Here is a 24,428-nt window from a genome sequence, read left to right as displayed (position 1 = left end):
ACAATGACGGTCTCTAAACTTTTAGCGGTGTATCATCCCGGTTCCTAAACTCTCAAAGTGCAAATCTAGGTCTCTAAACTTGTGAAGTTGTATTGTCCCGGTCTCTAAACTCTCAACATGCACATTCTGGTCTCTATACTTCTATGGTTGTGTCATTTGTGTCCATAAACTTATTTTTTGTGTCATCACATGTCCACACTATTTGGACCCCACTCCACGTGTATTTTGTGAGTTTAGGGACCAAGATGATACAATCATATGTGTATAGAGACCAGAATGCACATGTTAAGAGTTTAGGGACAAGAACAGTACAACTTCACAAGTTTAAGGATCTAGATGTGCCTTTTAAAAGTTTAGGGACTGAAAATAATACACTGCTAAAAGTTTAGAGACCACAAGTGTATTTTACTTTTTTTATTTGTTGTTGACGTTTTACTGCTGGTTGGCAAACCAATGACAATGAACACCATTTTCACCACACTTTCACCTATTATTATAGTGTCGATATAGTAGGCTGCATGAGGCCATGACACGAAGTGGGCTACCTATTTTTTTATTTTAATTAACAAAGGTAAGCACTCTGCCCATATGAGCTATCATGAGGTGTATATGTACAACCCCTTGTAGAAATAAGTTGTGACCATCCCTAAAATGCCTTTATTCTGGTACTGGTCATAGACTCATAGTTCAGTGATGCAAAACGATGGCAAATATTCCATGCATAAAAAAACTGATGACAAATGTATATAATTCTGTCAGACACCACCATACTTCTTCCCCCTTCCATAACTACTACATTCACCACCAAGAAAAAATGTGGCCAAATGGTGCCTTAGCGAAGCTAAGATGAAAATGGAACATATGCAAAACCATCTACTGGTAATGGCATCCACCAGGGGATTTTGTATCATGTTGTTCCAAACGTACAATGCCTCCTCACGGGGGGCGTCGAATCGGAAGTTATGCCACGAAATGTTGGATATTTCGGTCCTGTTTGAATCCTTGGAATTGAATTTTATTCTAATAATACTAAGAGCATCTTAAAAAAAAACTTCTAAATTTTACTCTCTAAATTATCATTTGAAGAACCATTTGCATAGAAATCACTTTGTATATCTTTCCAGTCTCCAACAGCTTAGCTTTTCTATATGTTATTTGCCCTCTAAAGAGTCATTCACGTTTTCCAAAAAAACATTCTGTTCATATCAATTAGGAAGAATATAGAGAGTCTATTGGAGTTGCTCTAATTTAGACATAGATCAATTAAACTAATATGATATTATACAAAATTTATGTGTATATCGTTGTTGGTCATATGTGAGAGATGTTTATATTGCAACATTTTTATTATAGGGAAGCGAGTCGAAGAGTGTGTTATAAGTTGCGAAGTAAAATCGTAGACTAGTGATACATAAAATCAATTATTACATCTCATCCTATGTATTTGGGATAGACTTATATCTAAATATGGAAAAGTGATGGAATGTCAAATTCCAAAATAAATAAGTTACTCTATTAAGTAAGGCAACGTATTAGATGCAAATACCAATTCCTTTAAAATGAAGGGATCCAAACAACCCCAATAGAAATTCTCGCTAACTTCAGAGAATGGTTGCACGCACAAATACTGTCAGGGTGTGTGGCTACGTTTTCACATATGTTGGTGAGAAATTCCTGGAAAGCTTAGTAGACGAAAATCCTGGAAAGCATGACTTTTTAATTTTTTTATCAATTTATTATTATCTCCTTACCCATGTATGTAATTAAACAATGATAGGACATAGTGTTGTACTTACATTCTGACCTAACCTTAGGTTTCTGTTATTTCTAGCCACCACACACGTAGGCCAATGACTTGATATATATTTGGTGTAGGGAGGTTTATTAATTAAGCTTCGGGTGAATTCTCCACAAACCAAAATTCGTCGTCTATTTGGAGAAGAACAGAAATACCTACCTACCGTCTGCACAAAGTAATTAATACAGACGTCATTAGAGCATGTACAGTGGTGTTTAATGTGGGGGCTCTTAAGGTGTTTTACGGGGTTATTTGCAAAAAAATCTTAGAGCCGTCTCTCCGTGAAGAGACGTCTCTGGCTCGTAAACCAAGTAACAACAGACGCCTCACTTCCCACTGTACAAATTTGTCGTCTGTTCTATCGATCTGATGCTATACAAATACATTTAATTATGTATTTATTAATAGACTACGTTTATAGACACTCCATTGTACAATAGAGTCTCTTAGTTGTCTCCTGTGCTTGGAGAACCGTTTTGGTGTCTCTCCATTGTACATGCCCTTATTGAGCTGGGCACGCACGGCCCCCGATTCAAGAAATAAGTTTCAACGTCCTCTAATCAAGAGGGCTTGTTATATATATACTAGTGGTTCGTCATCCAGTGTAACATGAAAATTGATTCCAAATATATATTTTAGTGTCATCATTCATCAAGGGCACCACCCTGCGTTCTCCGCCTCTCTAATACCTCTATTCTATTTGTCACCAATCCAAAGGGCAATGGATAACGGAGCAGAAGATGAGGGTAAGGGTGGCCCAACTAGGGAGGCAAAAGAAGCATATGCAAATCTTCTCCTAGAAATGGAAGGCACCAGGAACTATTCTACTACAAGGGGTTTGCTTTGGGTTTCTTGTTTCATTACCACCGGTCCTCTGAGGGTAGTAATGTCTGGGATTCCATTGGGCTTCTTGTTCCGTTGCCACCAGTCCTCTACTCCTCTTAGGGTAGCAATGTCCTTGGAGCGACCTCTAGTGATAGCGAACCCTTTCGTGCTATCTACACCATGCCATAATGTACCTTGGTAGTCTTCATATTTCCTTCACTGCGGTCTTCTACATAGTGCACATATAGGTGGTGGGCAACCTCTAGACAGGGGCGGACCCAGGATAAAACGGGAGTGAGGGCACACTTGTGAGGACGAGTACCAAAATAATAGAGTGAGGACATCTAAGTTAGGTTGAGCAGAGGATCTAATGATGAAAAAATGTGCTATACTACTTACGGGAGAAAAATGAGCGAGGGTCTGTGCCCTCACTCCCACCAACGTAGGTCCGCCCCTGAGGAGTAGCCTATGGGGGCTTTGGCTCAACTACGATGGCTAGAAACCACTAACTTTTCTTTGGTTTGTCCTCTTGAATACTTAATCCCTTTGGAATCATAAGAGTTAGAAGATATAGTTTTGGTGACTTTATTCTATACATATGATTCAATTGCATATTTTTATTAAGTGTTGTTTGAATGTAGACCAATCGCTATATATATATCTCTATCCCTACTACTCTATAAGACTCTAATATAGATCGTGCACCGTGGTTCTGCCACTAGTTATGCCCACCTCCGATCTGACAGATGGACCTGATGTCAGTGCATCTCCTTCCTCGCCCTCCGTCACGTGGCGCACGCAGCAACCGCTCCCCCTCCACATCTCCTCAATCTCCATCGTCAGTCCGCATGCGAATCCTTCGCCGCACCCTTCCGCATGCAGTCCACGCCTAGGCCTCTGCCTCCACCCCTGCGCAGCAAGACGGCAAGACCCAACCTTTGCCACGGAAATCAGCCGAGCGCAGCTAGGCCTTTGCCCCCACACAACACGCGCCATGCCTTTCGCCTCCGCCGTCAGCACCGCCGATTGGATCCTTCCCTCCACGTGCATCCCTCGCTCGTCTCGCCACACAAATCACCACCTCCTTCTCTGCCTCGCCCCAATCGCCGAGGAAGGACGGGGGCTTCTTGACGCAGGACCAGCCCAGTGCTCGTCCACGGCGGCCCGTGACACCACCTCCGTCGCTGCCAGGAAGGAGAACACCGCGCCCAAGCAGCACCACCTCCACCGTCGCTGGGAAGGAGAACACTGCGTCCAAACCCACCTCCGTCGTGCGGTGGTCCACGTCGTCGCTCCCGCAGGCCAGCAAGATCCAAAGCTCGGTGGACTCCTCCAAGGTCGTCTCCACCTTCAGGGCTCCCGTGCTGCTGGGGAGTGCTGCTCCACGACCTCGCTGACAGGGTCAGGGACGATGACCAGACCGCTGCAATCGACATCTAGCTGGCGGCTGCATTTGATTTGGGAAGGAAGCGTGAGTTTTGTGGACTGTGGTGGGGGACAAGCAGGGAGATTTGCACTGAAATAGGAGGTGCTTTGATAGCACAGTAGTTTATTCCATTTTACATCTTATTGGTATATTAGGTAAATGCCCGTGCGTTGCTACGGAAGAACATATTATGATAAAATATATTAAAATTCACAGAATAAGACAAGCATCGAATTAATTGAGCCAATGCCAGTTTGAGCATCCCACAGAATAAGATAAGCATCATCGCCCACATTACAAATTTCCTATGCACTTCATTCCCCAAAACAAAAAATAATATAGGGTATTAATATAAATAAAAATGAAAATAAGGCATCTATCAACATATACCTTTATAGAGAAGACCACTGATCCTAGTTTAATTGACAATAACATCATTAAACAAATAGAGTGTTTTAACAATGAAAATCTAAAGATTGGAGTATATATTTGCTTACATGTGTCCATTGTGTGTTCTATTTGGATAGAAAAGGCATTTAACACAAACATGGAACTAAACAAAAGGAATGCATGCGCTAACTTCTCATGTTGCTCTCTACATGTCCGTCTCCAAGGAGAAGCCTTGCACCTTCGTCAAAGTGAGATTGTCTCAACCTGCACAAAATACAAGCCCCATTATAGTTAAGTGCGAAAGAGAAATAACCAGAACCACACAGTGTGAATTTAGTCCTCTAACCTTCATGGTGAAGAAGAGCTTGACAAAATTCTGGGTGAGGAGCCCAAGGGACTTTTCCTTCACAGATGTCAGTTTTCTACAGAAATTCATATAAATTTGGGCCAAGTTTCTCACAAACATGTTCATTCACTGAAATTTATTGATTGATTTGACCCCAATGTCTACTTGACAGGTTGGGGAAAATTCTAAAAATCATGCATTATACTTACAATACAAATATGGCTACGATAATCAAACCACTTCCGTATTTGAACACAACTGCAAAAACACATGAGCATGTAACTTCCCACCATTACAGCAGCAACATAGTTTTTTAAGAAATCCCACAATTTAATGCACATAACTTATTTCTTTGTTTTCATAATGGTGACAAGTAAATGTATAGCTTATTGTTTGCCTGCAAAACTTAATCAGTTTAACCAATTACTAAGCTAATCAATCACACACAAGTAGTCAAGCACAATTGTGCCAGAAGAGTGAATGTACAATGAACATTAACAATAGAAGCATAAATAGCTTTGAAGGTAAAAACAACAGTAATTGTGCAAATGACATACTGGTACATGTATCCATTAAGTCCAAGATTATATCACACAAATACAAAGAGCAGTCTCAATTTGTTACCTTGTTCTAAAATGTTGTTCTGGCCTGTTGCAATCAAACTACATTCTTTTTATCAACTATTGATGTTCCTTGAACCAGATTTAGCTAGCTGGTCTACAAGGACGTGGATTAATTAACATACAGACTTCAGTTTTCCCATAATATATACTCAATTGTTGTTCATCTAGATTTACATATATTGGTGAAAAAATCCCATGAATAACACATGGACATGTCTAATGGGTTAGGTCAGATTGTGTAGCTTTAAAAGATTTGGCAATTGGCACAACCCACAACAAAGTAAAAATTCACTTTCCAAAACCACTATATGCATCTGCAACAACTCTCAATGTAAGTTGAAGACCAAGAGAAAAGCTATATGGCATCATTACTACAACCCTCAAGCAAGTGGCAATTTCATGAGATTGCACTATAGTCCCAAGCAGAAAACTCATGCTTTTATGGACAATTGTTGGAGGCTAATAGTGATTAACGATCATCTAAGCCACTATAATAATGACCTACATTACAGGACCACAAGTAATATATGGACTCATGAAGAATAATAACTGACAAACTTACTTGAATAAAAGCATCCTGTGGAGTCTCACACTCTGCTGCCACAAAAACAAACACCTAAAAGCATGCAATAAAAGAAAAGTTAAGCAACAATATTTTAAAGTTTCGCTTGAACAACACAATAAAAAAGGTTCATAAGAGATTCAGTTGCACTGATGTATCAAGATAGACTAAAATTTTCTAATGAAAAAACATTCTGCAAATTGAGAACACTCTAATACAGTTACCCAAAACTCAGGTTTAAATTCTCATTCGCTAAAAGACCCGAACATTAACGAGAGGTACCTCCTCTGCTCGGGGATTCCTTATTTTCAGTGTTAACCTTGTACATCAAGATAAAATCACACTTTATTGTGCAGTAAAAATTAGTGGAAACCAGGAACGACGACCATGAAGGAAATGGTCTGAAGTGCCAGAAATACGTGTTTACCTGTTTTGTGTTCCACGTGAAAAGAGGTGAAAGGTCGGCCAAAATGTTCAGCGTCATGCTAACCTGAAGAACAATACAACAATTAATGGTTACAAATTCGAGGCACATATCTTAAACAAGTAGCCTAATTTAATTGTCCATGCAGTTTTGTGCCACACACAATGCTTTAGAAATCTGAATTGCAGATACATTATGCAAAGAATATTTCAGAAAAATTTACATGTATAGTTGTGCCCCCAAAGATGATACTATAGAAAAGTTTGAACCCTCTTCTATTCTTGAGCAACCCTCATTCAGGAATGACAGGTCGAGTCCTTCAACATGAACAAACCTTTGATAGTTCATCACCAAATATACAAACTATTGTAGCACCATTCCAAATAACAGTTCATCACACTAAAAATGGATGATTTAGACAGTTCAAATTATAATCATGCTAAACTAACAGTTTTAGGAACTTTGATGCCTTGTCCATCTTCTGGAGTCTATATGCTAAACTAACGGGTTTAGACAGTTCAAATAAACCATACATGTTGTATAAACAAAACTAACTCATAGTATGTCTAAGATGGCATATGCATCTTGAATTCCGCACCTCACATAGTTAAAGTTGATGTGGTAAAGAAAAAAAAGTAAACCGATAAGTTTCAAAAAAGTAGATACTCCCTCATGTTTTGCATATATGATGTTGGGACAAGTAGTTAGTTTAAAAACACATCATATAGTTAAAAATCAAGAGAGTAAAAATCAAGAGGGGTGGCGTCGCGGAGGTATGGGATATATCTGCGTCGAGGCAAAGAGAGGGGTGGCGCTGCAGAGGTATAGGATGGATCTGGATCTAGGCAGAGAGAAGGAGAGGTGACCCGTAGATCTCCACCAGCACCTTCTCGTGGTACTCCTTGAGCCACGCTGCCCGCGCGAAGGCCGCCACCATCCCGTGGCTGCAAGAGAACCTGAAAAAACTGTTACGTAATGAATAATAAATACAATCATATAAGTATTCCATGGAAAGTTTATACTCCAAGTGATAGACAGTAAATTAATACTTGAATTTAGACTACTCAAAAGTATAAAGATGTGAACTTGAGTACCATGTCAGTGGAAAACGAAAAAGGGCCGAAGGGCTGAAAATTTAATGCATAGTTCTATTTATGGCACAGAAGTTTCATCATCCTGAATACACTTCTCACACCTCTCGGAGTAAAATGATTTTAATCAAAATAAAATCCTTAGGCCAATGTAACCAATAGCTTAATAATACTTTACATGGTGACAATGGAGGGTGCACAATAGTCTCCTTCTCGGCCCGGGACCTCTAGCCTTCATAGTGGAGTAGAGTGCCCCATGTCATGTGGTAGCAGGTGTTATGCTCGACCATCAACTTGCCGCTCGAATCATCACAGAAGTCAGAGTTGAAGTGGAGAACCCTAATTTGCTATGTTACCTAGCTGCTCCTTGCTACTGAAGATAAATAAAACAAAGCAAGCATGCATTGTGCTAGTAGCCTAAGGAATGTGTTGTCCAGAGATGACGCAGGATGTCAAGGGACCACAAACACAAATGAAATTGCACAACTGTGAGTACCACAAACCTAACTAAGTAAAAAAACAGAGATCAAATGATACTGCTCAAGGAAAGGAGCCAGCCACAAACCCAAACACCAACGAAATACACGAAAAGTTGAATTGTTTTTATATCTGATCTTTCACGACATGTTCTCTTCCTTGAAATGAAACAACACTTATACTTAGTGATGGTGATGAAATGTGTTCTTGGGAGAGACAACAACTCTTGGTTTCAACTGCCTCATTCAAATCCACCTTTTTTGTCAATAAAACCTTGTTAGCAATGGAGTTTTGAAAGTAATGTAATGAAAGAATGAAATTGATTCTTTACACAAAAAATGTAATAGAAGAACAGCTAGCAGAAATATAGCATGTTTTCACGACAAATACACCCTTTTCGCTTTTATTATAGGATAAAAAACCCTGGCACCTAAAAAGACCGATGAAATTCCAATCATGAAGTACATGAGATCTAACACTTGGCTTAGGTTCAAACTCATATAATCAATGTCAGCTTCACAGAGGAGGCTCATAAAGCTTGATAGGGAAATTCATACTGCCAAGGAAGAGCTGACTTATCTCATTGAATATATAAGAAGAACTAAGATCTCACTCAAAGAGAAGAAGAAACTCACCTTATCAGTTTGTCAGGCTCTCAGTGATGAGAAAGAATCACCGCGGAGCAATTTTGTGGTAGGCCATATCGATGCCATGAAGAGCCCACACGCAACGGAGAAGGCGAAGAGCAGGAGGCCTTCTCATGGTTCAGCTCCCCATTTTATGTCCTCGACGATGTGCAGACGGCAAAGACAGTCTGCAGGATGACATTTTGTTAGTAAGCCAAGGCTGACGAAGTCGGTAAACAGACATCTGACAGCTAAGGTGAGTGGGGCCAGTCATTCAGCTACTCTAGCCTTTTGTACGTCATATGTTCACTCATATACCATGTCAACAAATCATCTATCTTAAATCTAGACCCAGAAATAACAATAAAGATACAGAAGCACTGTACTTCAGTGCTCTTGGGCCAGGAAATGTCTTTCCACACCCGTGACTCTTTGGGAGAAGACGGTCCTCAACTTCTTCCCCGCTAATGCCCCTGGCAGTCTTCCATAACCAAGTTTTGCACGAAGTCAAGCGCTTACAAGATGAGTTAGTGAGTATTTGACATGATACTAAATAAATGTATGCAAAGAAGCATGTTTTTGCTACAACAAACTAACTATTAACTTATAAAAGTTAAATAATCTGCTAAAATCCTAAGGGAATAACAAATCTTGACTCTTTAAAATGTGATATCATATCTTCACTATAATCTTATGTCTACATTAATCAAGGTAAACCAAATAATAACACATTAATAAAGCATGAACATAATTACCCAGTATTTACTCCATACTGCTCTTGTAATTTTTCCTCTGTAAAACTTAGGAGATCACCAATAGTCTCAACCCCAAGATCATCCTGCAAGGAACTTCCAAGCTTACCACCAAGTTGTTTCCTGAACAATATGGTTATTCTCACTATTCAGTTTCACATGCAGAGTTCCAACTAAAGCACAATGTTATGTGATCTAATAGTGTCACAAAGTCTCAAAAACTTTTCCCAGGAAAGAAAGAACCATAAAGGACAGAGGCATCTTGTTAGAGGTAGATCATTACATCTTTTTCACAGGTAGTGATGCTAGTAAGTCTTGAACTGATGAAGAAGGGACAACTGTTTGCTGAGCAGGCTTGTGCATTCCACTGACAAGTTTAGCTAACATCTGCACAGTATAAGAACAATGAGTGGAAAACTAAGATAGCAAGAGAAAGGAATAAAGGAATGCATAAAACAAAAAAACAGGAACCTTAGCTGATTTTTTGAGCACAACAAAACTAACATGATAATAACCATGGGCTACTGAACATTTTTGTCAACAGAAAGAAAAGCATCTACTCACTATTACGACTCATTATAAACCTTATTGTGAGCAATCCCAGCAGAGCATGTGAATTGGGTTTCCTCTAGAACTCTGACTCGTAACTGTGCAACAATTATAGCTCCACATGGCAGTAACTTGTCCTGGTAATCAGCTTCTGATTGACAAAGCCATGCCCTCACATTCTTTTCCTTCTCGCTGGCATCCTGAATATATCATGGCCTATGACCATGCTACATCAAATAGTAGAGCAGTAACAAATCTAACTGCGAGAGCGTTCTTACAGCCGGAAGGCCCAAGATATTTGACTTTGCTGCCTCCATAAAAATCCCCTCTGGTGAATCTGGGGGAGCTTGTAAGAGCATTTCCTTTGCTGCATCAGTAAGGTCAAGATAAACTTCGTCGATGGATGCCCGCTCGCACTTCCCTTTGCTTGCAAGGATTGCAACAACCTGAAAGTTTAGGTGCAAAATATAGACTTATTGTTCTATAATAATATGCCATGTAAGTCCTGCGCAATTATAACTTGTAGTAAATTAGTCTACGATGGTGAACCAACCTCAGCACCAGCACTTCTGTAAAGATTAAGGTCAGCCTTGCCACGTGCCACTGGGACCTGAACAAGATTAATACCAGAACAGACCCTCTTGGCCTCATCTCCGCGCATGGACCTGAATAAGCACAACCATTTCGTCAGAAGTTACGACCTAAGCAAATTCCAATTAGACGAGACTATTGACGAAGAAAGGAACGGCACTCGCCTCTTCACACCAAATCCACGAGCCTCGTAGCTGATGGCAATCAAGCCACCGCCTTTCCAGCCGTTGTACTGCACCACGGCGGTTGGCTGTCCCCTGAGCGTCGGGTTCCTCCGTTGCTCGATTGTGGTAAAGCAGATGATCACTTTTTCGGTCGAAGAACGGTTGGTGATGGGCGGGGTGGGAGAGGGACGGGCAAGGATGGTCACAGACCTTGAACATAGAAGCAGTCCATGTCGACATGGGCGATCACTCGGGGCTCCTGCGGCTCCGGCCTAGCAACCGGCATCCCCAATACTCTCCCCTCCAGAAAAACATTCATCATTGTTACCAGTAACATAGGTAAAAGCATCTAGAATGGCCTTATAAAAATAATAGTAAAAGATTCACAAAAAGAAGGGGATGGATTCATGGTGATATACTTCTATGGCCTTTACCAACAAAGTATGAAAATTCAAAAGTTTATTCTCCAATACTGTAGAAGTTGAGAAAAGGACATCTTAAATGTAACCGCTTTTGAACTGCAATACTCCTCTCCCTTCGTTGTTCGGATCCAAACTCTGGGCTAACGTGTAACCATGTTCACAAGCTGCACGAAGTATAAACATAAATGTTACCAGATCAAACCAAGTTGCACATTGCCTGTTTCAATTGTAAACTGCACGAAGTAGAAACATAAATGTACTTAACCAAATGAAAATGAGAAACACACAAAAAACATTTTTTGGATCGTGCAGAAAAAATAAATTTCAGAGTCTTTCTGTATACCTTAGTGACTAAAATTTCAGAGTCTACAAAGTCCCTAAGTGTGATAAGGATCAAAGAACAAACAGAAAACAAAAGAGTACAGACTGCACACCAATGTTGAATAAAATGCAGATATTCTTTTATGAATGGACAAGATACCCGGCACTTCATTAATGAAGTTGTTGTGATACTGAATATAATTGGTTCGTAATGATTTTTTGTTTGTTGTTGATCTGCCATGTGACTGGCAGCCACACTGTTTATGAACGGACAGTGTACAGTACATGGGTGTGAGTACATAGGATGAAAGAACTCAAAAGTGGATCTGCATTGGGAAGGTTAATTGGTATAAGCTTACCTTGACTTATCATATGGTTGAATAGCAACCATGCCCGTTGTGGGGTCTGGGGTCCTTGAACGCAGACTGCAGCACAATGTTGGAGCTGAGCCACAATGCGTACTTGAGCGTGAGGTGCTCGGCCAATGGCCGGCTGATGGCGAAGCCGCCGCCGCCGTACGCCATCCCGTAGGAAAAGCCGATGTAGTAGGGCTGGCGGTTGTCGAACTTGTTGAGCACGGTGAGGAGGTTGTCCGGGAAGAAGACGGTGTCGTCGTCGCCCATGACGAACCAGCGCACGCTGGGGAGGCCGAGGCGGAACGTCTCGGAGATGATGCAGGAGATGCGGATGGCGAAGCGGTGGCCGCGGCGGTGCGTGTAGGGGAAGGCGGATGTGTCAGACGAGATCCTGATGGCCGAGAGCCCCATAAACAGGTATATATATTGATTATAGGACTATCTGAACTCAAAACCAATGTGAAAAACTTAGCTCAGAACAGATGAAAAACACCACCATTCAACACACAAAAGGGAAAAGTGTTGAACATAATTACCCTTTACAAGATCATCAGGAGCAACGTGAACAACAACAGCTCTACCAATGATTGAGTTTGGCCCAGTCAGTGGGGTCTAAAAAATCATTAGCGGTGTTATTACCTGGATGTCAGTGAATTAATATTAGCAACATCTGACAGCAAAGAAACAAACTCAGTGACAAGATAATACATGTTGAAGTACCTCTATTATCCATTCACCTGTTTGAATCATATGCAAAATCAAATGATGCCATTTTACTCATCTATTTGAATTTTTTAACAAGGAATTATACTGTTGGAATTAAAGCAAATTTAAACCCCAAACTTGAACGGAGCATCTGCTTTTTGAACATATGAACGAATACACTACTTGAAAGAATGATCAAACCAGAATTGTAAGAAAAAAATAAATCCTATTACAGACTGAGTATGGATTACAAAGGTCTAAAGAATGAACATAGACATTATGAAAAAACGGATGTTCCGTATACACTATGAAAAACTGCAGCGAACATAGACATTATGAAAAACTGGTACTCTAAAGCTGCAGCGAACCAAACCCTGTCAACTAAAAGCAGATGTTCTGTATACACTCCATATTAGATGTTTGAACACACTACTTCAATCACTACTTCAATCAAAACTGATGTCACTATCACTGCTCGTGCTGCTAATTCATCGCATGATGAATCTTTGAAGCTTTTCTTATTTGACAATCTTTTCTGAAATAATCATTACTTCAGGTCCAGTTGTTTTTTCGAGCTTCTACTGCTGCTTGAAGTTTTTAACATGATTTTTCCTAGAAGATTCTGTCATCAATAGCCATTTGTTTGTTGGGAAAGAGAGGCATAATAATTATTTTACCTTTTTATACAAAAATGCACATGTCATATCCTGTTTGGTGTGTGAGATAATGAAAAAGAACTAATTCATAGTAATCTGTAAGCTTGATTGCGAACAAAAATAATATGGTTGAATGTGAACATACAAGAATAATTTACACATTTCTATATTTTGCCATATTTCAGATGTACTTAGTGAGGCTGGTGCACCATGTGGGATAAAATCAGGCTGTCTTTATGGTGGAACTAAAAAGGAACCCCAAATATCTGCCCTTAAATCTGGAGTGGTAAGATAACTGATTTCATTTTTCTTTTCCCAGCCACAGTTCATATAATTGTACTGAATACTGAATATTGATTAAGTTATGAACTTTTGATATCGTTGCATACCAAACCATTACCATGCCACTTCTTTTTTCACGGATTTCACTTAATGAAAACTCAATGTTTCTTTACTATATAGGACATGTAATGTAACTGTGTCCCCAATCAGTCTTTGACAGTTAATTTGTGTAAAAGCATACTGTTGCCTGACCCTGTATTCATTTTTTTGGGGGTTTGTGGTTGCAGGATATAGTCATAGGAACTCCTGGTCGTATGAAAGTTTTTATTGAAATGGGTGTTTGCTGTCTTAATGAGGTGTAGGTTATTATAGGTCCATTGGTCGAATGGCAACAAGATTAGAATTGTACTGTACTGTGCAAGCTAGCAAGATGAGAGAGGCAAGCAGCTGTTGTTCCTTCGAGAAGAAGCTTTCACCCAGCACATGACGACACACGGATGGGATAGCGTTTGGCACCTCCACCTACCGATGCTACCAAAGAAAAGGGGACTCTTTGCCAGGTCGTCTTCGTTCCAAGGACACCGGCAGAGACGCGCTCCAGATCTCGCCCGTACGTCCATGAACCTGGCGGGCGAGTGAAGCGAAGGCCGGCGTACGGGTCCGGCAGCAGATGGGGGAGGGAAGGGGAGGTAGACAAGGTGGTGGTGGTGCTTGGATCGGTCGGTACCTGGGAGGCGCTGACGCTGTCCTCTCGGGAGCCGGTGAATCCGTGGGAGAAGACGACGGCGAACCTGGCTTGGTCCCGGGGCACGCCGCTCTCGCAGTAGGCGAGGTGGCGGCCGTCGCGGAGCCTGAGCTTAGGCGCCGTTGAAGTCGTGCGTGCGCTGAATCAGGTGGCGGCCGTCGCGGAGCCTGAGCCTGACGAGGTTGAAGTCGTGTGCGTAAATGGCGGAGCTGGCGGAGCGGTTGAAACCGTGGTCGTGAGGAGGAGGTCGAGGTCGTGGGCATCCTGCTCGCGCCGTCGCTGGAGTGAAGGCAGCAGGCGCCGTAGCCTGGGGTGTAGAAGGCAGGCGCCGTAGGATGGGCTGTAAAATGGGCCGCACCATCGTTGGGTCGCATACACCACTCGAACAGAGGCACTGCTATGGTGTTATTTGATTAGTGCCATACCGGCCACCCAGAGCGTCGAAACGTGACTTATAAGCGTTGGTGTGTGTTGTTTGTTGCTTAGATGTGTTGGTGTGTGCTGTTTGTTGCTCAGACGAACGTCTCTGGTACCGTAGCAAGATGATTTTTTGGCGCGGAGCTGTACGACCGGAGGCAGAACGGGTCAGAGGCAGAACGGCAGAACGGGTCAGAGGCAGACTACTATTGCTTACTTAATAAGTAGTAGAGATATACGTGTGTTTCTACGGAGATTCACACTTATCAGGAGATTTGATTTAACAATTGATACACGCTTGCTCTCCTCTTAATAAAAAAGAACTTATGGGTTTCTGGTTTGATGAGTCTTCTGAGGCTTTGATATCGCAATTTTTAAATAAATACCCACCCAAACCAAATAAATAAATAACAAAAATAGTTGATGAGTGCTGCCATGCACAGGGCAGTTCATGGCGCTTAAGCAAAGCATCGATCCATAATTGTAACTGCACTTGTCATGCGTTTGGTACTTGACTTTTTAGAATACAAAAGTAGTGTTGAATATCAACTGTGGTCTGTGGAATTGAATGAAATTTGAAAACACTACTCGTGTGGCCATAACTGAGTAGCATTGCCAAATTGTTTAAAAGTCATTATAAAATTGAATGCATGACTATAGACATATACTTCCTTTTATAGAAATCTAATGGCCCAGTAGCAACAAGGTAAAAATAAATTATTGAACACACATCCCTAACCTATTTTATTTCATTTTATTCCATAAATTGCTAAATACAAAAAACTAAAACTCTATTTTAGTTTCTGTATTTGGCAATTTAGGCACTAAAATAAAATAAAATGAAGTGACTAAAAATTAGTCCATGGAAACCAAACACTCCCCTAAAGAGCTTAGATCTGTTACAATGTCCTTTAGCATTCTGCTCAGTTCTTTTATTTCAAACCCGTTCTAATTTATTTGAAATATGATTGAACGATACAATGATATGCAAAATACTAATTGTTATTTTATTTTTTGTTAGCACCATGTATGTTGTTTACGTACCCTAAAAGATATAGTAAGGTATCTATGCTTTGCTACAACTGTTCTCTATTCATATACAAACATAGTTATTTCGTAAACTAAATTGTTCAAAAGGAATCGAGGTTATATGATATACCCATTTTAGAATTTGCATGATTGATATAGCTGGCACAATCAGATAAGGACAGCCTAGAAAGTTTTCTAGTTATATTTATCCACCCCGAGAATTTAAAAACGACAAAGATGTCATACATAGGAAGAAAAAAACAAGAAGCTACCAATATACTCACTAGCAAGAAAAAATCGTAGAAACCAGTAAGCATTGCTTGTGTCCCAGTCACAAAGAAATCCAAATCCTGTTAACACACGTGCACCTTACTATATTTTAAGGTATGTAAACATCCAATTTTATTGATGCTAACAAAAGTATAGAATAATAATTATATATATATATATTCACAAAAGGGCACATCGCTTACTTCTGCCCCCTTTCGTACCTTCATTTAATTTGTTATCACCAATCCAAAGAGCAATGGATAATGGAGGAGAAAACGAGGGTGGGGTGGAAAGAAAAGGAGGTAATAAGAACATATGCAAATCATATTGGGAATATGTGAACACATGATTGATATATTCCCTCGTGGTTCAAGTTTGTGTTGAGTGATTGTCAACAAAGTAGCATTTTGGGTTGAGTTGGATGGACTGACTAGGGTAGGGCTGGAAACACGACTCACCCACTACACGAGCTCAGGGATGATGCTCGGCTTGACTCGAAGTTGGCTCATGAGCCACACCTTGGTAAATATAATTGCATTATATATTAAATTAATAGTATTTAAATATGAAATATAAAATCATTATTCAATATTTTGAGCAATTTAAATTTTGAATTGTCATATATTCATCGTTAAAGACTAAGAAATGAACCGATAATCTATTATGATTCTACAAATTGATTAAGTCAGCACAATTGGCGCAGCTCGCGAGCCAGAACGGCTCGACCTGCTTCACAAATAAGCCAAAAAATCAGGCTCGGCTCGACTCGCTCGAGGCTCGCGAGCCGCTCCAAGCCGAGCTGCTCCAAGCTCGAGCTTATTTTCTAGCCCTAAACTAGGGCGTAAGGGTGTGCAACATGTCTCTTAGCTTGCCGTGTGCAAGTGTGAAGTGTGGAGGTTATGATCGATGATGAAGTATAGGTCATGCAGGTTCATTCTAATAGACCATGAGTGCGAAAGATGAGCATTTGGACTTGATCGAGGGACTGAAGAAGCTAGGTCACTAGTTGTAATGGCTGACACCTAGGAACACTAACAGGCACGAGGACATGATGCAATAGATTGTGTCACCGACATGATCGAGGATTGGTGGGACATATGTCCAGAACATGGGGGACTCATATAGAGTATACTACTTATGATGGTTTGGTGGTTGAGCCTAAAAAATGCCTAGCAAAAATTTTGTAGGTTTGGCCCCAAATCTTGGGGCGTGGTTTTGTAAGAAGTTGGAGGTGACATGTGGAGCATCATGGAGGTTATGTCGAGGAGAAGAGAATTGGTGAAGGGAGCATGACAATCAGATCTGCAATTTAGGAGTTGGACTATTATGCCCCAGCTAAGTTGTTCGTTCTAAAATATTAGGAATATGTTGGGAATGTGTGATGTCCTATATAAATAAGACGAGGTATGTCCCCTACCAACCATTCCTCTAGTATTTATCTAGTGGTTTAGTTTTTATGTTTTCTCCTTTATAGGTCTTTCCCTCTAGATTGCTATTGAGAACCACATATGTTTTAATTGACGGATATTCAATTGTGTAACTTGAGACCTATGAAACATATTCCTTACCATAGTGGTGAATGGTTAATTGAAATCCATTTTGTGCTCCTTTTAGTCCTTTAAGTTTTTCTTTGGATTTTCCCTTCTCGGTATCGTCTTTGATCTTTTGTTGGATCTTTTGAATATGAGTTCTTAAGGACTTTTGGGTTGGATAGAAAAATGCAAGGACATTCCAGCACCATTCTCAAGAAGTGTGGTTTGGGCAAATTCAACTCGAGCATGAAAATCTAACCTCTTGACCGATTTTAAGAAAACCCCACTTTGAGAGCATAATTTTTATTTATGGTGAAAGCTTTTCACTTTTTGGAGCTATTTTTATGGACCTTTGAAACAGTCATATGAATATGTGTGCAAAATTTTAGATCAATATGACTTCATTTGGATCAATTTTGCCTTTTAGAGTTTTGGTTGGGGTACTGGTAGCAAGCTAAGAGACACTTCAACTGATGGAGTATCACGTGATCCAGTTGGGTTCAGTCCGGCTGAAGGTGTCTAGTTGGCTTGAGTTGGGTATGTGGAGGAAGTCCCCTTTTGAGAGGGGTCCCCCTCTTCCTTTATAGCCCAAGGAAGAGTGGCTTACAAGTTATGTGGGGGCTAGCCTAACGGCTAGAACCCGTCTAGGTGTAAATTCCCATCCCCTATCTCGTGTCATCATCGCCCCCGCGTCATGGGTAGATGTTATCACCAGTCGTGGCACCCATAGTGGCGTACTGGTGCCATGCCTAGGATGCTCAGTCCCAATTTCGTGGCGCATGCCGTGGGCATGATTGTGCATGTCTTATTGTTCAGGCACAACAATTCTCTAACTCCACCAACTGCTTGACCAACCACGTCACGGTTGGCTTGGACAAGTGGTGCCTGGAGCCCCCTAGGGGCACTAGGTCCCGATGGCATGTGGCCCGGACCCCATTGTGGTCGGTGGAGCGGGTGAACGTTGGAGGCATCTTGGGGGTGGCTCCGGTGGGAGTCCTAGGACACGTGGCACATCTAGACTCTACTAGAGACGAGGGCTACCAAGCGACATGTGTCACAACCAGACCCCACCAACGGTTTGGTGTGGCTCCCATAGGGCGGGAGTTTGTTTGAGTTGTGCGTGGAAGGGGACCCCCACACGACCACGTGACAGGGGTCCTGGCCACACAGTCTTCTCTGTGTAGTTGGATCTTCTTGGTTTTACCCATTATGATGGTGGGGTCCTCAACTCATACTTCGCGTTAGCTGATTATGCTGTAGCGCTCTAGGGCACCTATATCTAGGGGTGTTGACAAATATAACTTTTAGGAATTGTGCCAAGAAATGTTGAATATGATGATGATAGAAATCATTGCTAGTGTCATAATGTGGTTGCACCCACATACATATAACATATGTTGGTGATTAAAAGTCATGGAAATAACAGAGGACGCGTCCAAAAGTGTTTGCCGCATAGCAGTAAAACTAGAAGGGCGTCTACGAAATGGACATCAACTTCATTCATTTGAGCATCGACTTTGAACCTGGCTAGCTAGCTAGTAGCTTCTTAGTTTTAGATGATTTGTTAATTATTATCTCCTTATATGTTATATCCATGTTTATTGATTAAAGAACGATACATATATCAAACGGCTTGACCCAGATTCGTCGAAAATAAGGTTATGCACTACTGGAATCCGGCTCTTTGCCGAGTGCTCCATGCTTTGCCGAGTGCCGCACTCGGCAAAGTCCTACTCTCGGCAACGACCACGTTTACCGAGACCAGGACTCTCGGCACAGGTAGACACTCCACAAAGAAAGTTTTGCCGAGTGCCAAACACTCGGCGAACAGCGACGCTTGGCAAAGGGCCGTTAGCAGCAGTCTATAGCTGACGACCGTTATCTTTGCCGAGCACCGGGCTTTGGCACTCGGCAAAGAAGCTACTTTGCCGAGAGCCTCAAACCTGATGCTCGACAAATCATGCTTTGTCGAGTGCCACCCATGCGCACTCGACAAAGTATATTTTATTTTTTTTCTTTTTCCATCCAAATTTTTATGGTATGTTCCTACACTATGTAGACTTACATGTTCCATTTTGACACAATTATCAAAATATTTGTTATAACTATTAAATTTTGTTTTTTTAATTGAATTTACTCGGGTAATTCAGATTTGAACTGCAAGTCACTCAAAATGGAAACTCGTGAATGCAAAAATGATATCCATGTTATTTAGCACAAGTTACGACCGATTTAAGGAGCAGACCAGAATTTTCGAGCACCATACTCACGTAACATCGCCGTGAACTTTGCAATTAAGTTGTTTAAAAATTGTCGACGTCACATGGTGGCCAGCCTTGCTCCATTTTCTCGGCTTATGCTATGGTCCACAAGGGCAAGGCGACGTCCGACGTCACCTACAACCCGGATGACAAGCCCGAGGTGTATAGCAACCCCACCGTCAACAGCTGCCTTCATGAGTACACCACCATGTCATATGAGGTCCATGGGCGAGATTACGATCCGAAGACCGAGGACATCGACGGATATGTCCTCATAAGGGTCAGAGGAGGCAAGAGACATGGGTGATACTGGATTGCCGACGGGGCAATCGACTCGTCGTCCACTCCCACTCTGTCTCATGTGCGAGCAAGGAGCACGAGCTCGAGCCCAACCATACAACCTCGGTAGGACAGCTCACATCATCGCATACAACAACTCGAGGTTAGTGTTTCTATAACTCGTCATTCCTTGAGTTATATACCTTCTCTTTGAGTTATTATAACATTGGCTTGGAATATTATAGACCCAGCTAGAAGAAGAGAGGAGGGAACGTCAGGAGATGGAGGCGAGGATGATAGCGGAGCGGGAGGCCCACTTGGCAGATCAGCAGAGGATGACGAAGATGTTCCAGTACATGTAGAGCCTTGGCGCCACACATGGTTTCGCTGCACCACCTCCGTTGTTCCCTCTAGTTGACCCTGCTCAGTTCCATACTCCTGTGAGTATTAAAATTCTAGTTCTTCATGATATATATTCATCTGGTATAATACATGCAATCTCTTCTTTGTGTAGGGACAATCTGGGGCGACATCCAACAACCCTCATGGATCGCCGAGCCCATCGCCGCACCAGTCCAGTCGCCCACCTCGATGAGATATTATCTTTGTTAGTGTTGTTAATACTTTGTGAGATAACCCGATCTGAACTTGTTTGATGTTGGTAATGCTTTGTGAGATACTTCAGACTTATGTTCTTGAGTGTTGGATACTTATGTTTGTGTTCGAACTGTTGATAATGCTTTGTGAGAACTTGTTTGATTTATGGTCTTTGTGAGATATGTGATGTATATGTGATATCTGTGATGATTATGTGATATTCGTGATGATTATGTGATATCTTTTGTTTGTTTGGAGGGAGTAGCAAAAACAAATAAAAAAGGGCTATATTGGTCACTTTGCCGAGTGTAACACTCGATAAAAAGGTATTTTGCCGAATGCCTAGGTCATAGCACTCGGCAAAGATGACACACCTGGGCACCGGTAAAGCTTCTTTGCCGAGTGTTGTGGCCTCAACACTCGGCAAAGGCGCTGACAGATGGGCCCGCTGGCGACCTCGTTGCCGAGTGCTAGTTCGGCGTGCACTCAACAAAGAGGAAACTCTTTGCCGAGTGTCACCTATAGCTTGTACACTCGGCAAAGGCTCCGTCTCCATTACCAGTCGCCATGACGGTGACTTTTTTTTTGCCGAGTACCTGGTGACACTCGACAAAGTCTTTGTCGAGTGCCCAATAAAAAATATTCAGCAAATAAGCTGTTGCCGATATACAGTTCGTCGAGCTCTCTTTGACGAGCCTTCACCGCTCGGCAAAGAGCATGTTTCCGGTAGTGATGGTGCCCACCCGACATCATTAGAGCCATTAGACGACTTTATTACCGATGGTTGTTAACTGTCGTCGGAAATATGTTAATCCCTAACCATTTATTTTTGAGGGTAATTGGCATAAATTTGACGGCTTAAACCGTCAGATATTATTTGGTTTACTATTGTGCATAGTTGTTCTTACACTCGACTTGTCCCTAGGTTTCTGTTATTTTCGGCAACCACACACACAAGCTTCCGCCGAATTCTAATCTGAAGTAAAATTAATCTGCAATGCTAGACTTTTTAGGCCTAGTAAAAAAACCCGGCATAATAAAGCGACCCAACAACCAAACACATCTCCGTGCACCAGCGGCCAGGGCCCAGGGGCAATGATATGATATATCTTTGGTGCAAGGAGGCTTATTAGTTACGCTTCAGGTGAATTTTCCACAAGCCAAAAAATTGTGTTCTATTTGGGAAAAGAAAAACAATATCTGTTGTCTTCTCTATGCATGTCGATCGAGTATTTATAGCAAGCTCCACTTCATGAATTGCAGAAGTTCAGTTTGGTTTGACAAGGTCTACGTCTACAGGGAAACGCGGAGAAGGACCGGAGGAATTAGAAGAGTGGAGCCCAACAAGGAGCCAGTAGTAATAGGAGACACCAGGACATGAAAGAACCACATGAGAACACATCGAGTCACCGGTTAGGAGAGTGGACCGCAACAAGGAGCTAGTAAACACCAGGACATGAAAGAACCGCACGAGAACACATTGAGTCACCGGTTGTTTGTAGTATCTGATCATAACGGGTGTTGTGATCACACAAGAACACACCGAGTCACCAGTTGCTTGTAGTATCCTATCATAACAGTTGTTGTGATCCGTGTAAATAAATAAACACATGATCAGTGTAAATAACCAGGACATGAAAGAACTACACAAGAACACACTGAATCACCGGTTACTTGTAAATAAACACATGATCAGTGTAAATAAATAATGGTGGTTAGGATCAGTGTAAATAAATAAACACTGTGGCAGCTATGTGGTTCAACGCATGTCCGGTGACACCTTCATCAAGTCTACATACAGTTAGCCGTACAAAAATATGTATCCATATTAGCCATAGATCAGACCATCCTTTGAGAGCGGGACTAAGTCTAATTGATCTAACCACACAATCCACAAAACACATCTACTTTATTTATTTCATCTTTCTATTTTTCACATCTTAAGCCTGCCAGTAGCTGTGCTTTGCTTGTTAACCAGCCCGATGCTTGGATGAGATAAGAGCATGCTGCTTTGTTAACCAGCCCGATGTTATTGGCCTCATCATATTAAAGAAGAATTCTTGACATGGGGAGGTTTCGAGCAGGTGATGGGCGAGCAACTAGATTTTAGGACGGCAGATGGATTCTAGATAGACTGCCTAAGGACCACTTTTCGAATCTTTTTAATATACTCAACCTATTATTTTGTCGAGCTATTGTTGTTGGGGTAAAACATGCCAAGTTCCAAAATCTATCAAAATTTATTGGCAACTGTTTCTTTGTGATAATCGAGAGATAAATTCCTTTTGAGGGGCAAAAAAAGATGGATTTTTCTCTGTTCGATCAATGTACTTCATTCTAATGAATATCCCCCTTGAATATTAATGGGCTGCTTTGGAAACTTAAATTCCCTCTTAAAATTAAAATTTTCTTGTGGTATTTAGAGAGGGGCGTTGTTCTCACTAGAGATAACCTAATTAAACGCAGGTGAGAAGGCAATACGAAATGCACCTTTTGCACTCGAAATGAAACTAATCCAACATCTTTTCTTTGATTGCTATCTTGCTAGGAATATATGGAGAATCATTAACTTTGCTTTACATATAGAGAGGCTTAGTAATTTTAATCATTTGTCTGGAAATTGGTATGGTAACAAAAAAACCTTGCAAAAGAAAAAGACTCCTAATTGGGGTGGCGACAATGTTTTGGTCTATTTGGCTTAGTTGTAACGATGTTGTATATTCTCTTAAACCAATACCATCAATTATGCAGGTTCTTTTCAGGCCGGCAACATACTGGTTCAGATTCTGGAGACTATTGCAGAAAGAGGAAGATCACTACAAGGTCCTTGCAGTGTGTCGAGCATTAGAGGTAGTGGCCATGGAGATTTTCGCAAGACATGCTTCACAAGACATGGATGAAGCTCTAATGCTAGTTTAGAGGGTGCTTAATCTGATATTGTTCTCCTTCTAAGGTCTCATTTTTATTTTATGGTAGATATTTACTTAATTATCGATTTGTAATAGTCGTATGCAGGAGACACTGCAAAAGGCTAGAACATTTTTTTCCATAATAATAAAAAATGTTGTTATTGCTCGTAAAACAGTCTGCTTTAATCCAAGAATACAATACATCTTTACTACTAAAACTAGGTGTGGTTCTATAGATCAAACTGTAGATCAACCTAGGGGAACATATATAATCTCCGGTTGCACTAGGTATCATAGTAATCTGTAGATCAAACTGCAGAAAATATAAGGTACAAATAAGAGGACAATTCATATTGTGTTAAAAACTGTCTAATGATGATAAAGTGTGTGTTCTGCAATACATTTCTCCTGGAAATGGAATGGGTCAAATGGTATGTGTATGTGTCATATATCTATACGTATTTCCAACCGTAACAAAAATAAAAAAAACCTATTTCACAAAAAATATGAGCACAATATGAGCACAAGAGCTCGATGAGCACAATATATGTTCCCTTGTGGCAGAGCCCACCCTGCTGCTGTCCACAATAGCAAAAATCTCCACAGCCATTGTCAAATGGACCGGAGTACTATATAGAAAGCACCAGCGCACCACTGTCATTCTTCCTCACAAAGCCAGAAATGTTCTGTTTGTGTCTTGACAAGGTCCACACAGGAAGGTAGGAATATGTTGGAGGAATTTCGGCGTAAGACGAGCGCGAGGAACTGGTTGGTTGGAATAGGAGACAACAGGATGAAAATTGCACACTGCCAATGATCCGTCGCCTATTTGTTCTTCAAATACCTCATGAGTGGCTCATCTCATTACGTATTAACCAATAATTAAGGGCCACAAAAGTTTTCATGTTCATCATCTTCAAAGAGATATGGAATTCATCACCCAAATGTGGCACATGCGTGATGTGACATGGACTGTATAATACATGTAGGGTGCAACGGCATT

General features: G+C 41.2%; 1 protein-coding gene and 1 long non-coding RNA gene across 2 annotated transcripts in view; both read right to left on the bottom strand.

Annotated features, from left to right (window-relative positions):
- Positions 1–4,426: 4,426 nt before the first annotated feature.
- Positions 4,427–5,046, bottom strand: LOC109940749 (uncharacterized). Its single transcript, XR_002263395.2, has 3 exons — positions 4,995–5,046; positions 4,786–4,861; positions 4,427–4,703 (listed from the first exon to the last, which is right to left on the bottom strand). It is a non-coding gene; the product is annotated as an uncharacterized lncRNA (long non-coding RNA).
- A 650-nt stretch (positions 5,047–5,696) lies between these two features.
- The window catches only part of LOC118473015 (DNA polymerase eta), a gene marked incomplete at its 5' end in the record, with an annotated part of 33,922 nt that continues 15,190 nt past the window's right edge, over positions 5,697–24,428 (bottom strand). Inside the window, 11 exons of the mRNA XM_035961221.1 lie at positions 5,697–5,867; positions 5,971–6,024; positions 6,398–6,460; positions 7,281–7,350; positions 8,951–9,082; positions 9,341–9,463; positions 9,624–9,727; positions 9,925–10,089; positions 10,168–10,335; positions 10,443–10,554; positions 10,645–10,767. Of these exons, the coding sequence (XP_035817114.1) occupies positions 5,697–5,867; positions 5,971–6,024; positions 6,398–6,460; positions 7,281–7,350; positions 8,951–9,082; positions 9,341–9,463; positions 9,624–9,727; positions 9,925–10,089; positions 10,168–10,335; positions 10,443–10,554; positions 10,645–10,767 (1,285 nt within the window). The remainder of the gene's footprint in view (positions 5,868–5,970; positions 6,025–6,397; positions 6,461–7,280; positions 7,351–8,950; positions 9,083–9,340; positions 9,464–9,623; positions 9,728–9,924; positions 10,090–10,167; positions 10,336–10,442; positions 10,555–10,644; positions 10,768–24,428) is intronic.

Source organism: Zea mays, chromosome 7 (genome assembly GCF_902167145.1).
Source record: "Zea mays cultivar B73 chromosome 7, Zm-B73-REFERENCE-NAM-5.0, whole genome shotgun sequence".
NCBI lineage: Eukaryota > Viridiplantae > Streptophyta > Magnoliopsida > Poales > Poaceae > Zea > Zea mays.
Note: the sequence above shows the minus strand (reverse complement) of the source record. Positions and strands in the feature narration are given on the sequence as shown.